The sequence below is a fragment of the Colias philodice genome, chromosome 1 (assembly GCF_061535455.1).
Source record: "Colias philodice isolate Cphi_HAF_F1 chromosome 1, ilColPhil1 Martin Lab GWU primary, whole genome shotgun sequence".
In the NCBI taxonomy this organism is placed as follows: domain Eukaryota; kingdom Metazoa; phylum Arthropoda; class Insecta; order Lepidoptera; family Pieridae; genus Colias; species Colias philodice.
Window position 1 is genome coordinate 5,541,878 of NC_143086.1, and position 14,871 is coordinate 5,556,748.

A 14,871-nucleotide genomic window follows, 5' to 3' on the forward strand; every position below is an offset into this window, starting at 1 on the left:
CTAAACTCTCTTCGTGATAGTATCGTGTTTTGGGCTTAGGCTTTAAGTGGCGGCCTTTGGTTAGTGGACTCGTAGTATATACTTAGAGACGCCTTGGCGCTATCAGCTAATAAGATTGGTTGGGAACGTTTCTTTGCTTTAATTTTAAACAGTTGAAGCAGCGCAGCAGTTACACTCAATGTAGCTCTCATAAGTGGGATCTTGGATGTAAAACAACCCGCTTTAGGAAGATCGGTATTCAGTAAACTAAAACTCAGTAACAACTTCTATTTTCCTGCAAATTTAGCTTAATTGAATACATATAAAATTCAAGTGCTAAGCAGTTGTCACCCATCAGTATGTAGGTTTCGCTTCTGTAATTAATAGATAATTTACTGTACATATGCCTTATTCTACAGATATGTAATAATATGATAATATGATATTTCTCCTATATTAAATGAAAGAGATCCAAGTTTTTACATTATTTTGCATACAAGCATCCCGTAAAAATGGATCATGGGACCAAACTGACGGGATATGCTCGCTTATCTCATTCTTGTTTTAATGACCTTTCGTATATCGCACTCATAATTAAATACTAATAAATGTAATGAATTTCAGACTGCAATGCACTGGGCTTGCAAGCGTGGTGATGAGAACTTGGTTAAACTCCTGGCTGGCATTCACCGGCATACTGTTAACGAAAGATCCGTAAGTATATATGCTATGAGATAATTTGGTTAAGTTACTAAAGTATCAGATGTAATTTAAAAGATAGGATTTGGTTATGTATCGGTGTTGATAAAAAAAAAACTTTGATTAGGTAGAACGAATAAATTGGTAGGTGTTATTTCATGTTTTATTGTTGAAATTAGATTTAAATATTATTTTCGTTATAATTAAATCAGCTTAAAAACAGACCAGTAGTAAAATTAGTCGAAGGTAGTTCGTTTGTTTACAATTGGGAACAAATAAATTTTCTCCACCATTGTAAGCTTTCTCTCAAGAATATTATACGGAGAGGAAAGTAAGGTTTATGTTGTACATAATATAATGCCTTTCGGCGGGGGCACACGATGCGTTGCGGCGGCGGTCCGGCGCCGGAGCGGTGTCGTTGCGTCGTCTTACATAGAAATATCTGTGGCATGTCACACGATGCGCTCCGGCGCCGCACCGGACTTGTAACCACCGAGACGAGGCGGGGAGGGGTGAATGCGGTGCGACGTCGGAGCGGCACCGCTCAGTTGTTTTGCGTCACAAGGAAGGACACCCTGTGCAACGCTGCTACGACGCCGCTGCGACAGAACAACGTTACGGCGCCGCACCGCTCGTGTGCCCACTGACACGGTGAAATCTTTGCGGTGCGGCGCCGCAACGCATCGTGTGCCCGCGCCCTTTCTCAAACGGGTTATGTACAAATATATTCTATTTCTGAACTATTTTAAGAAAATCTTCTGAATTGTCTGAGCTTTTTAACATTTTATAGAGATATTGAGGGGTTAACAAGAAAAATAGTTTTGTTAAAGAAAATCAATACTCTTCATATTATAAAGCTGAAGAGTTTGTTTGTTTGTTTGAACGCGCTAATCTCGGGAACTACTAGTCCGATTTGAAAAATTATTTCGGTGTTAGATAGCCCATTTATCGAGGAAGGCTATTTTTATAGGCTATATATCATCTCCCTAAGACCAACAGGAGCGGAGCACTGCGGGTAAAACCGCGGAGCACAGACGCACATATTTTAATTAAATCGATGTAAAGGTTGGAGATAACAAGTAAAATGATTTTGTATAAGAATATTCAAAAGCTAAGAAAAGTTAATTTTAAAAGCAATCAATTATTATTTGATATTAATAGCCCTCATGTCTCATTTCTGAGACATGATAATCCGAAGCGGGTGAGCGATTAGTTTTATTAGCTACAAAATTAAACAATAATTAAGTACTAGCGGTCCGCCCCGGCTTCGCCCGTGGTACATATTTCGCAATAAAAAGTAGCCTATGTCCTTTCTCGGGTATCAAAATATCTCCATACCAAATTTCATGCAAATTGGTTCAGTACTTACTACGAGTTACTTTCGCATGTATAATATTAGTATGGATTTTATACCATGTGAGATGCCAATCTTCAATATGGGTTAAAAGTTCCTCAAAATCTTCACAGCATTTAAAGATTTTTTTGACATATCTACAACTGAAATAGCAACATATTTTGTAGTTTGGCTGAAAGCGCTAATCATAATCTATTCGTCCGAATTAAAAACATTGATTTTGTGTTGCGAAAATGTGAAATATATTCCTTTGTGTAAACGTCGTTGCGTGGCTCAGCCAGTCATTTAGAGATGCATCCTATTTGTACAACGATAGTCAACAATTAATTATCTAAACATAAAACGAATGTCATTACTCAAATCATAGTTTTCAAAGGCTCCAAAGCGACACGACGTTCACAAATCGTAAACGTTTAAATTTGCCTCGTTTTAATAAGCTGTTTACGTAGATAGCATTGATCGTTAGCGGGGTTTAGTGCTCAATCAAATCTCGCCGCGGCATTTACGGGTTAAACTTTACGGTACTATTAGGGCGAGCGCAGATATGGAGGAGCGCAGCGCAGCGCATTTTTTATTGTCAGACTATTATCGACATTGTTCTCATTAAAATAATATTCAAAATCAAATAACCACAATTTATTCCTGAGGAGCATCGAAGCGTAGCGAACATGCGAAAGGTAGCGCTGCGCTTTTGAATATTATTTTAGTGAGGACAATGTCGATAATAGTTTGACAATGAAGAATACGCTGCGCTGCGCCATATCTGCGCTGGCCCTTAAAGTGTCCTCTTCTTTTTCATGTGGCGGCGACGGATGCAGAACGGGGTAAGTCGGTGTTTTATCGCTTGCGGGGACTATTAGGATTTTTAAGTAGCTGTTTGGGAGTGTAGTGACTGTATGAAGGATAATGTTTATTGGATAAATGATTTCGCTTTGATTCAGGGACTATTACAGTTTTTAAGAAGCTTTTTTGGGAGTGTAGTCACTGTGTAAAGGCTTTAGTGTTTGTGGGATTAAATATAAGTAGAAAGCTTGTAATTTCTCTAGTAGTAGAACACTTGTGAATTCTGTATGCATGTGGTGTGCATATACAAAATTGTATTGTTTTTTTAATAATAAAATATGTTTCTACATTTCTAGATATAGATCTGCAAATAGTTTTAAATTGTAAACATGTCAATTATAGTATTTATTAATATTTATTTTGCACATAGCATGAAATAAAGGGCATCATAAACTGTACATAAGAGCACTAGCCAAACTTGTATGAACTAGTATTGACCGCTGCGCACGCACATACATACTACTATAAGTAATAACTATCATATTATTTGTATACCTTTTAAGGGTTTATATACCTACCTACTTGTCGCCGTCATCTGATTGAATCTGCTATTTGATTGAATGACTAGCGCGTTCAGTGTATGACGACATAATTTTATTAAAAAAAAATTATTATGGCCATTTTACTCATTAGGTTAAGTACTTTCGATATCAGTTTAAAGTTTTTTGATATCTGCAATAGTTACGGAATAGTCGCCTGTGCACACTAAACGATTACACCCTGTATAGTATGATACATTTAGTATGAGATATGACTATCCCCAACATCTATTGAAAGGTTTTGGTTATTTTTTTGGTTTTGTGCTTAAATTACTTCGCAAATTTTATTAAAAATTCATTTAGAAACTGTAAATAGAGCTCGATGTGGAGTACAACTCTCATCACTCCGAACATTTGTTTTGAATACAAAATGTATGGGAAATTAAATGTATGGGCGGATTTGATGTAAATTTTTTTCTATATTTCCCGTTTTATTTTTAAAAAGTTATTATTGTCATTTTACTCATTAGGTAAAGGGCTTTCGATATCAGTTTAAAGTTTTTTGATATCTGCAATAGTCACGGAATAATCGCCTGTGCACACTTAACGATTACACCCTGTATATTGTACTCTAATCATCATATTTGTATGGAACTGCCTGTTTTCAGTTAATCGTAATAATACAGTTCAATCCCTGGGCGTGGTGTGGGATACATTAAATTGTGACGCCTATTATTTTCCCTCTCTCGTCGCTTTTTGTGTTACAGCTGTCACTTTAATATTGAATCTGAGTTTAATATGTTTGATGTGTGTTATGAGATCCTTATGGGGGCTAGCGTTGGATGGAGTTTTATTGGTTTAAAGGAATATTAAGAAACAGTGTGTGAGGAATGAACGAAAGGTTATTGAACTGAACAATTCTTTAACTTGTATTGTTTGATCTGTAATGACTAATGAATCAATTTTTAAATATTTAAACGTATAGTTTTCATAATAAATGTTATCAACAGGTTATAATATTTTTCAAGTATTTTCAAATAAGGGTGAAATCTCACGATTATACAAGTTTAAGTATTAAGGTGCTTTTCCACCATAGATGTGGTATGCTACGTTGATGTGGATGCGTTTGATATCCACCAATCAAATTTATTGATGCATATAGCTTAGCACTGGTGATGGTTATGGTTCAAACAAACATACGTTTTTTTATATGGAAATGTGTACAGTGTATCTACATAGTTAGGCATGAATTGTGTAGCTATGTGTAGAGCGATGCCTACTAATTAATATATATGTATTACCTACACAGCTCGATCTCGCACATCTACTTTGCGACGGCGCGTCTTCATAGCACATCTTACTCGCACCGCTACAAAACTTAGCATAGCACATCTCTGGTGGAAAAGCACCCTTAGTATCGTACATTAAACTATTATAACTGATTGGTGTAACATTTCAGGGTTATACGCCTTTACATATTGCGATGCAATTTCGACATGAACACGTGTACAGACTACTAGTAGAAGCATATGGTAAGAGATTATTTTAATTGCTATAAAATAACACGATAGAATATGTAATTTGTTTATAAAAGTTAGTGCGTATATTTTAAAAAGCTTTGTCACGACGCGTTAAAATTGCAGAGCTTATTACATGCATATTTATTAAACACAATTAAATATATGATATACTAGAGGTCCGCCTCGGCTTCGCCCGTGGTACATATTTCGCAATAAAAAGTAGCCTATGTCCTTTCTCGGGTATCAAAATATCTCCATACCAAATTTCATGCAAATTGGTTCAGTAGTTTAGGCGTGATTGAGTAACAGACAGACAGACAGAGTTACTTTCGCATTTATAATATTAGTATGGATTTTCGAGTACACTTCAGATAAGAAGTCTCGACATCTCTCAAACTCTAAAAAAAATATATAATATGATCCATCAATGTTAGGTGTTATGCAACTTATCAGCATAAATAGTGCAAATTTGACGCCACTCATACATTTTTAGTAATACGAAAAAGGTAGATAAGCCTCTCATCTAGAATCTAGATTATCTCATTTAGATTATGTCTCTTCTGTTTCTAATATTATTTAAGTACTTTAATACTGAATTTAGACAATCATTTTTCCATAAATAGTTTTTTTTTTTCTATTGCGGTAATCTTGATGAATACTTTTGCATTTAATGAATAATCTAAAAGCGTTATTTATAAATATACGTAATAGTTTCTCAAGCTCTAGTTATGTTCTATTTAGCTTATCCGATGTGTAATAAATATTAGTAAACAATGTTTATAATTTTATTAGTGTCTTTGTAAGACTATAGCTGGCCCTCTGTAATAGGTATTTCTTTAATTCAAAATATATGGCAAATAGTTACCCTCTTCTCTAAGTGAACTAATAGCGCCATCTACCAAAGATTGCCATAAATAGGTACCTACATGAAATGCAAACGAAGGGATACAAATAGTTCTGGATGGGAATCATAGGTGTCCCTGTCTAAATAACATTTTAAACTATTTTCATGACATTTCATTTTAAAATTTTTTAGACTTGAATGCATTTATAACACAACAATACATTTATAATAAATAATATAATGATTTATTAGATCTTCTATTTTTTTGATAAAGCTGCCATCTATCGTATACATCAGAAGTTACTAGATGCAAGTTTTGTTCCCTGGAATGTCCGTCAATTTTATTAGTGTCCTTTAGTGGGCATGAACACTGGGATGGGGTTGCAAAACTGTATGTCGAACTTTAAGTATATCGCCATCTAGCGTAAAATGAGCATACTTAGTGAATAGTTTCTTTGTTTGATTGGTTAACCAAAAGCATGTTGTGTTTCCTCGAATTAATGTCCTTCATTGACCTATATATATATATATATATATATATTGGGGTTGCAAAACTATATATCCCGGACTTATACTTTAACAAGTATAACGCCATCTAGTGTATTGTGAGAAAACCTAGTGAATAGTTTATTCTTCCTTGCTTCCTTGCTTAACCAAACACGGTAATCTCAGGAACTACTGGTTCGAATGGAGAAATTATTTATGTTTTGACCAGTTCATTTATTGAGAAAGACTATGAAGTAGGGCTATGAAATTGCTCGTGACTCGAGTTTTTCATAAATAAATATGAACGTATTTCTAGTTATTCATCTCTAGAAAATTTGTTAAAAGTTATGTTATATAATGGTTCCGCCTTTTTCAGATGCTGATCCAAATGTAAGAGACTGGTCTGGAAAGAAACCTCGACAGTATCTGGTTCACATGGACACATCGTTGTCCCCTGGTTCATACCGTAGTAAGTGTTTTCATGGTGAAATAGTATAAATATCATTTATTGTGTGATAAAATCTTTATAATCTGTCACGATTGAATATATTTTTTCAACAGTGAGACTATAATTCATCAATCAATTAGTTATAAAAGGTTGGGATTAAAATTTCAATAGAATCTAAAAAAATAAACAAAGCCAAAAACGTTACGTAAACGTTTTAAAAATAAGTTTAGGTATAGGTATTGATATTTCTTGGAAACTCAATCAGTGTATGAATAAGTTAAATTCAATTTATTTGTACATTATTCACTCCAATATAAACGGTTCAATCCGAGGAGAATATACTGAAGAAACTGACATGAGTCAGAGTTGAGGATTTTGTCCTAAAACCTCCTAGAAAGAATCTGTTCCTGCAGTACCAAAAACAAAACCTTTAAATTGACACCTCCACGTAACCACACGTCTAAAATATATCCAAGAAATTAAGTTTTGTCCGAAAATATTCCAGACTCAGACTCCTATAGCGAACGGCGTACATCCTCATCGCTGTCTATAAACAATCTCCCATACACGGGAGTGGCTCGAACGCCATCTTTATATCTGCATCCGTCAAGTAAGATAGGGATTTGTCACTTGTGTCGTCTTGTTTGTGTGTTTGTCTCAATGGCGGTTGCGGGTTAGATTGTGAACGTGTTAATGTCAATGATATTATAAGTAAACAGATGTAAATAGGTTAGTAGCGCTCCAAAAGTCATCAAATGGTGGCATTTTACTTCAGCTGTCTCTTTTTCGCTCACGTCAGTTGATCATGCTTTCTCACTTTGACGTCTAAATCATGTGTGCGTTCTTGTGCCGTTTTTCGTAAGATCGCATGTTGTGTTGGTAACCTATCTACACTGTTTTACTGAGAATATCATTGGTTTATATGTATTTTGTCTATAGGCACAGTTGGAATTACTTTACTAATTGTTAAAGCACATGTAAAACAGTTGTACATGTTGTTCTTTAATCCACAGTGTTGTTTTATAATATATTTTGTTACTAATATTCAAGTAAAGTACTCTTGTCTAAAGTTTGGTGAAGGATTGATATATATCCTCGTTTACGCAGAAAAGTACAACTTGATGTTTTGAAACTACTAGATTAGTAATTTCGTTGTCCTTAAATAATAAATCAATCGTTATAGAATTATGTACTTTAAATTCAATTCTACAATATTTTTTATATTATTTTACCTTCATTATCTCTACCTTTATATTCTTCATGTTGTGTGAATTATTTTATCAAAGATCCCAAAAATCATTTTGTAAAAATAACAAATAAACATTATTTTCCAGAGAAAGAAAGTTTCCTCCGCATCGGATCGCTGAACGTTCGAGTTAAGAAGACAACGGAGGCGTTCAGTAACTTCCTAGGCGTTGGTGCGACTAGATCCTCGGCGTATGTTCCTAAGTCGGCGAGGGAGAGTCTAGATAGGCGGTCTGATGATAGCGACCAGCTCAAGTCTTGGGGATCCGCTGATAATATACAGGTTAGTGAACTATAGAGATAAATATAAAGGCTATATTGTAAAATAGAACACTAGACCACTGAATACATAATAGTAGCTAAACGCTACAGAACGGACACTCTCCGCCTCCCGCCAAATTTAAACACTTACCTCAACCCGGCACGATCATGCTATAAATTGGACCCATTTTTCTGCAAGGATGATACGCAACGAAGATTGACAACATTAATCAAATTGACTTAAGTAATTTTATTATTTTGGATTTGTGATGATCGTTTTTCGTGGAAAATGGTTAGATATTGTGCTGTTTACGGTATTTCATCAGAAAAAACGCGATTTTTTTTTTCATTAGTCACAAATGTGCCAACCATAAAGCGTTAACACGGTTACCTATCTTAATCTCGAATTTTAATATTCCGAATATCATAATCCAGAAAACGTTTGGACATTTTTTCATAATCCCGAATTTTAAAATTTCGAAGTTTTGTTTGCCATATAATCACAACTCTGAATTTCATTTGCCCATTTCTTTATTTGTACGACGTTTTACAATCCAGACGAATGAGTTCCAGACATACGAAATCTAAATTCACAAAATCCAGATGACCGTAATCCATATGCACGAAAGCCAGATTTTTAAAACACAAATTTTTGAAATACAGTTAATTGATATCCAGACAAACAATGCCCAGATTTTTTAAATTCAAATAAACGATATCCAGCGAAACGAAATCCTTCCAGGGGGTCGCAGCACGAACCTAACCTAACCTACTGAATAGATTTTAACACTTTAACCTTTCTGTAATGGGCAAGTAAAACAATAGCGAGTCGGTTCTGGCACTCGCCGGCCGCTGCCGCGGCACGCTCGCTTCGCTCGCTCGGCTCGTGCATGGGGGGTCACAGTTCAAACCTAACCTAACCTACTGAGTCGAATTTGACACTTAAACCTTTCTGTAATGGGCAAGTAAAACAATAGCGAGTCAGTTCTAGCGTGGGGGTCGTAGTTCAAACCTAACCTACTGAGTCGACTTTGACACTAAAACCGGTCTGTAATGGACAAGTAAAACAATAAATTTACTTACTGACAATGTTTATTTTACGTCGATAGTAAAGGTATAATCACGATTGTATGGAAATCAAATAAAAAGATTATGAAAATCTGGCAATAGTTTATCTGTTATACGATTATATGGGAACCAAATAAAAAGATTATGAAAATTTGGCAATAGTTTATTTGGAAAATGGTACGATGGGAAACAAAAAAAAGTATTCTGAAAATCTGGTATAATGAGATCTTGTATTATGAGAATACGGGAAACAAAAAATACTTTTTAAAATTCTGGTTTTGGTTCATCTGGAAATTGATTCATCTGGGAAATTAAAAAAGGAATTTTAAAAATTTGTCATTCATTACATCTGTCTTTTAAAAGTTCTAACAACCGTTTTCGGGATTTTAAGATTCGGGTAATAGAAATTCGAGTTTTTAATAGGTTACCCGTTAACACACACATTTGCAGTCTCTACAGTGTGACTGTCAAAACGATAATTTTGTATGGAGTGTCCGGGGTGTGGTATAGAGATAAATATAAAGGCTATATTGTAAAATAGAACACTAGACTTATAAATATACAATTTATTGATTTGTTCACCCTGATTTGCTGAATGAAGGCTTATTTTAAAGAAAATATGACAAACAAAAACAATGTATTCACAATGTTCATAATGAATATGCATTTTTGTAATACAGAAATGCCCTGTTTGTTCTGTATCATCTATTAACTATATCATTATCTATTATTATGTGTTTCATATTATTTGTACCTATTTTTATTATGTATGTAGAAGACGTTTATGTTGACAACTACATGCTACAATTTCATGCAAACCATCCATGTGTGGTGTAAGCTGCTTCCATATCATACCTATTCCATAATGCAAGTTTACATGTGCAATGCGCAAACAAAACAATATCCTAACTTAAATTAATTATTCTCAGTTCTATACCAACCAATTTACTATTTACCCATTTAGGTAGTACCTAATTTTACAATTTTTTGTTAATTCTCACACCACCATATACCCAACTAAATAGTCTATCTATAATACCTACAATACCTACTATAAATTTATTTATACTTATAATAACAAGATAAAATAATTAAAAAAAAATTACTGAAAGTAAGTTTACTTTCAGTTGCACTTACCCTCACATTACTTTTATAAATGATTTATTAATTTTCAGATTTACAAAACTTTATTTTATTATTAAGTACTACTTATTTATAAATTTCTTCACGCTCTGTAAAAATCTGGGTTTCGTAACCCAGATTTTTACTCATAACATGTATTACAAATATAACATGTATAAAGAGGATAAGTTAATGCCGCCGTCTATGAGCAACAAATTCTGGCGACGTGGCATTAGCAGCAGAAGGATAGTTGCTTCTACAACCTAATATTATTTTTATCTCTAAATTAATACATTACATTTTACACACTTAAACCACCATTTTTATTCATAACTCCATATAAATATAGAAAGAGGACAAGTTAGTGCCGCCGCCCATGAACAACAAAGTGTGAAAACGCAGCTCTAGCAGCAATAGGACTATCGAAAACTTTACAATTATCACTATCTATAAATAAAATATTAATATCATCTTGTAACATTCTGCGACACCAACATTTTTATTCAATACTTCATATAAATATAGAAAGAGGACAAGTTAATGCCGCCGCCCATGAGCAACAAAGTACGGAGACGCGGCGCGAGCGGCAGAAGGGGTGTGGCCTCGCACAGTAGGAGCACACCTTCCACACCTGATCAGGTACTTTATATTTAAAAAAATATACACAAGAACATACAAATTCCTCCTTTTCGGAAATAGGGTAAAAAGGAAGAAAACATTTTTAACTGAACCTAATTTCATACAGATCCGATCAGTTTTTGCAAGAATGATAACCAAAAATGAATCCGTCTATTCACTTCTGTGGTTTATAATATTTTGTAGGATAATGAGGAATATAATATATTATTATATTTGATGATATTCATGCTTTTGTCCATGTAAATCCATCTGCTTTGAACATGATATTCAATATTTACGCATATTATTTATAAACGAAGTATGTATTTATTATTTAAGATGTAAACATATTTATAAACCAGTTGATGTAAGGGCGGGGGCACACGATGCGTTGCGGCGGCGGTGCGGCGCCGGAGCGCTGTCGCTGCGTCGTCTTACATAGAAATATCTGTGGCATGTCACACGATGCGCTCCGGCGTCGCACCGGACTTGTAACCACCAAGACGAGGCGGGGAGGGGTGAATGCGGTGCGACGTCGGAGCGGCACCGCTCAGTTGTTTTGCATCACAAGGAAGGACACGCTGTGCAACCCTGCTACGACGCCGCTGCGACATAACAACGTTACGGCGCCGCACCGCTCGTGTGCCCACTGACACGATGAAATCTTTGCGGTGCGGCGCCGCAACGCATCGTGTGCCCCCGCTCTAAGTACATGTTTTACCAATCTTATCTTAATCATTATTGTACATAAAGAAGGAAATTATATATGAGGCATCCTAAAGATAAGGTAAAACAATTCTTTCTAAATTAAAAATGAAATAGCGTTCTAGCTGCGAATACGGTCTAGTAGACAATATTCTATTGACGGTGAATTGGCAATATCTAATAACTCATTTTTTCATTTCATATTTTGTACCTATGACAAATATACGCACAGTAAACTAAGAATCATCTAAAAAATATTGAAATCCGTCTCTTGTAAAGTTACTTTTTGATAAATTGCCAATACACTGTCATTATAGCAATATAAAACTTAATTTAAACCATATATTTACTAATTTCTTATATTTTTAGCCCCGAGCCCAAATCGGTGTTTGCGAAGAAGGCGATTCCGATTCGGATTCAGCGGCTGGTTTCCATTCAGCATGGAGGCAGCAAAGAGCATCGCATTGCTAGTATTAATGTAATATGACACCTAAGGTATGGGAATAAGGCTTGAGATTGCTTGTCACTTATAGGAAGATATGTTTCGATTAAGAAAACTTTGTATACACAGTAGTATTTTCTTTATTGTTTATGTGCCAATTTTGGCTCTTGTATGAGATATTGTTTTTACTTTTAAATCATTATGGGACCATTTTGATTTAGTCATTAATAAAATAGGCCTTACATACATTTTTTGTTGATTAATGTGTGTGTGGCGAAATTCGGAACAATTAACTTTGTGTACAAAACTGTAGTATTTGTTTCTTATTAAGTGCCAATTTTGGCTCGTTTATGAGATATTGCTTTTTTTTACTTTTAAATCATTATTGGATCATTTTGATTTAGTCAACAATGAAATAGGGATCATATAAAATGTTACAAGCATCTTTTGGTGCGTGGCGTAATTCGGAACTAACGACGCCATCTTGTAAAACATTATTTGATAATAGATTGTTGTTGTTTGATGCGGTTATGAGGTTTCCATATTTACAATAATTTAACTTAACTTACATCTAACACTAATCTTACTTTATTTCTCACTCATTATACTTACTTACTTACTTACTTACTTATTATCTACTCATTACACTATTTGGAGATAATAAAGTTTCCTAATAACTAAAAGATCGGTTTATCGGCTATCCGAAATTCCCTGAAACAAAGGGAGATTTTTTGCATTGGCAATCTTGTAATATGTGTATATCCAATTGCTAAAAGATCCTTGCACTTCTGTAGTCAATCTCTGAAGTGGAATCATATTGTATTCGCGCTAACTGTCAAACGCGTGAAGTTTAAATAAGTTTTCTTATATTTTATTCTTTTTTCACTTTTTCTTAAGTTTTTCCAAACACCTTTCTTCCGACAACAATATAGGGATTATTTTTATATTATATAGATATTTTCTGAATATGTCTGGTGGTGTAGACATGTTTTCATTAGTGACTTTTCATTCATAATACTCTATTTATGACCTGAGTCGTTTGCCTTTAGAATTTGTACTTGTTATTTTCATATAAAGAAATGTCGAGTCTTTTCTTAAGAGAGGGTAAAAAGCAAAATTACCAATCTTCTATTAGATGATACGTGTAATATTCCAGACCAAATCTAAAAAAATGAAATATATTTCCAACTAGGTGATATTTTCGAGGATTCTGTTTGATCAAAATCATAAAATATTAAAATTGACTCTAGTAATTTTGCTTTGTACGCACTCTTAAGTGTCTTTGTTTTACTTTTATTTTATTTTCATTTTCTTTATTGGAAAACATACAGAGACAAAGACAGAGATATATAAAACAAAACAGATCTTACTAACTAAAGATACATGAAAATGTCTCCTTATGGTGTTTTCACTGTGAACATATATTATTTTTGCCAACACCCAGCAGTAGGAGAGACAGGGAAAACATACCTAGTTGATAATAATTAATATTTAACATGAGTAGTTACTAGTTACATAAAGACGGAGGTAAATACCGTTAACATTCTTATGTGTTCAGTAGCAGTTTTTTTACATTCGTTTTGTAAGACGAAGAGGAACAAGAAAACATATCAAGATCATTCATATAAGTATTATAAAAACTAGACATTCTGTGAAGAGGCACACGAAGACCAATATTGGTTCTGGCGGTCGGTATATGGAATAAATCTTTTGAGCGCGTTGATCTGGATGGGATGCGATAATTTATTAAACTAAGAAGTTCTGAGCAGGCTATTTCTCCTACGCATATTTTTCTTAACGTGAGAGAATCGATTAAGTTTCGGCGCCGACTTAACGAAAGAAGATTGTAACGACGCAAAAGATCCTCGTAATGTTGCCGACCGCCACTTAGGCGGAAATTTAAAATGCGTAGAAATTTCTTTTGAACCATCTCAATTTTATTTATATAAATATCGTAAAACGGATTCCAGATGGGACATGCATACTCTAATTGAGATTGCACAAGAGTTTTGTAGAGACATATAAAAGCTTCTCTATCCTTGAAAGTTTTAGTAACGCGTGTAATAGAGCCCAACATGCGGTAAGACTTAGTGAGTATGTGGTCTATATGTTGATCAAGTATTAAACATTCGTCGAAGTAGACACCGAGATCACGAATACAGGAAACCGAGTCCAGTAGGTGACCTCCCAGATTAAATACTGTTGGAATTTTGTTAATTTTTTTAGAGAAAGTAATATGTTTACATTTATTGTAAGCCAAAAATAATTTATTACGTTTACAATAATCATCCAATCTATTTAGGTCGTCCTGAATATGGTGTAAATCCTTAGTATCAACAACATTAGAGTATAACTTTAGGTCGTCTGCATACAGCAAAAATTTACATTTTTCAAAACATTGTGAAATATCATTAATAAATAAGTCAAAAAGCAGGGGCCCGAGGATCGAGCCCTGCGGGACGCCCGAGGAGACAACGACTTGAGTAGAAGTGTAACCGTTAATGACAACTGATTGTACTCGATTGCTTAAATACGCGGCAAACCAGCGTAGTAGATTTCCCTTAATTCCATTAAATGACAATTTTTGTAGTAAAAGTAAGTGATCTACTTTATCGAATGCCTTTTTAAAGTCCGTATATATCGTTTCTATTTGTTGTTTGTGATCCAGTGCATTGAACAAGTAATTGGAAAATACGAGAAGATTCGATACGGTTGACCTACCAGCGACAAATCCATGTTGTTGGTCTAAGATGAGGTG

General features: G+C 34.5%; 1 protein-coding gene across 2 annotated transcripts; it reads left to right on the forward strand.

Moving 5' to 3' along the window:
• Positions 1-609: 609 nt before the first annotated feature.
• LOC149491122 (uncharacterized) lies at positions 610-12,709 on the forward strand. 2 transcript variants are annotated; one of them, XM_089701292.1, is made up of 7 exons: positions 610-693; positions 4,814-4,886; positions 6,581-6,673; positions 7,158-7,262; positions 7,987-8,180; positions 10,874-10,987; positions 12,041-12,709. In XM_089701292.1, exons 1-7 carry the CDS (start codon positions 610-612, stop codon positions 12,140-12,142), a joined length of 765 nt encoding a protein of 254 aa, XP_089557418.1. In that variant the 3' UTR covers positions 12,143-12,709. The 2 variants fall into 2 exon arrangements, with proteins under 2 accessions (XP_089557418.1, XP_089557499.1); XM_089701373.1 differs by lacking the exon at positions 7,158-7,262.
• Positions 12,710-14,871: the final 2,162 nt, after the last annotated feature.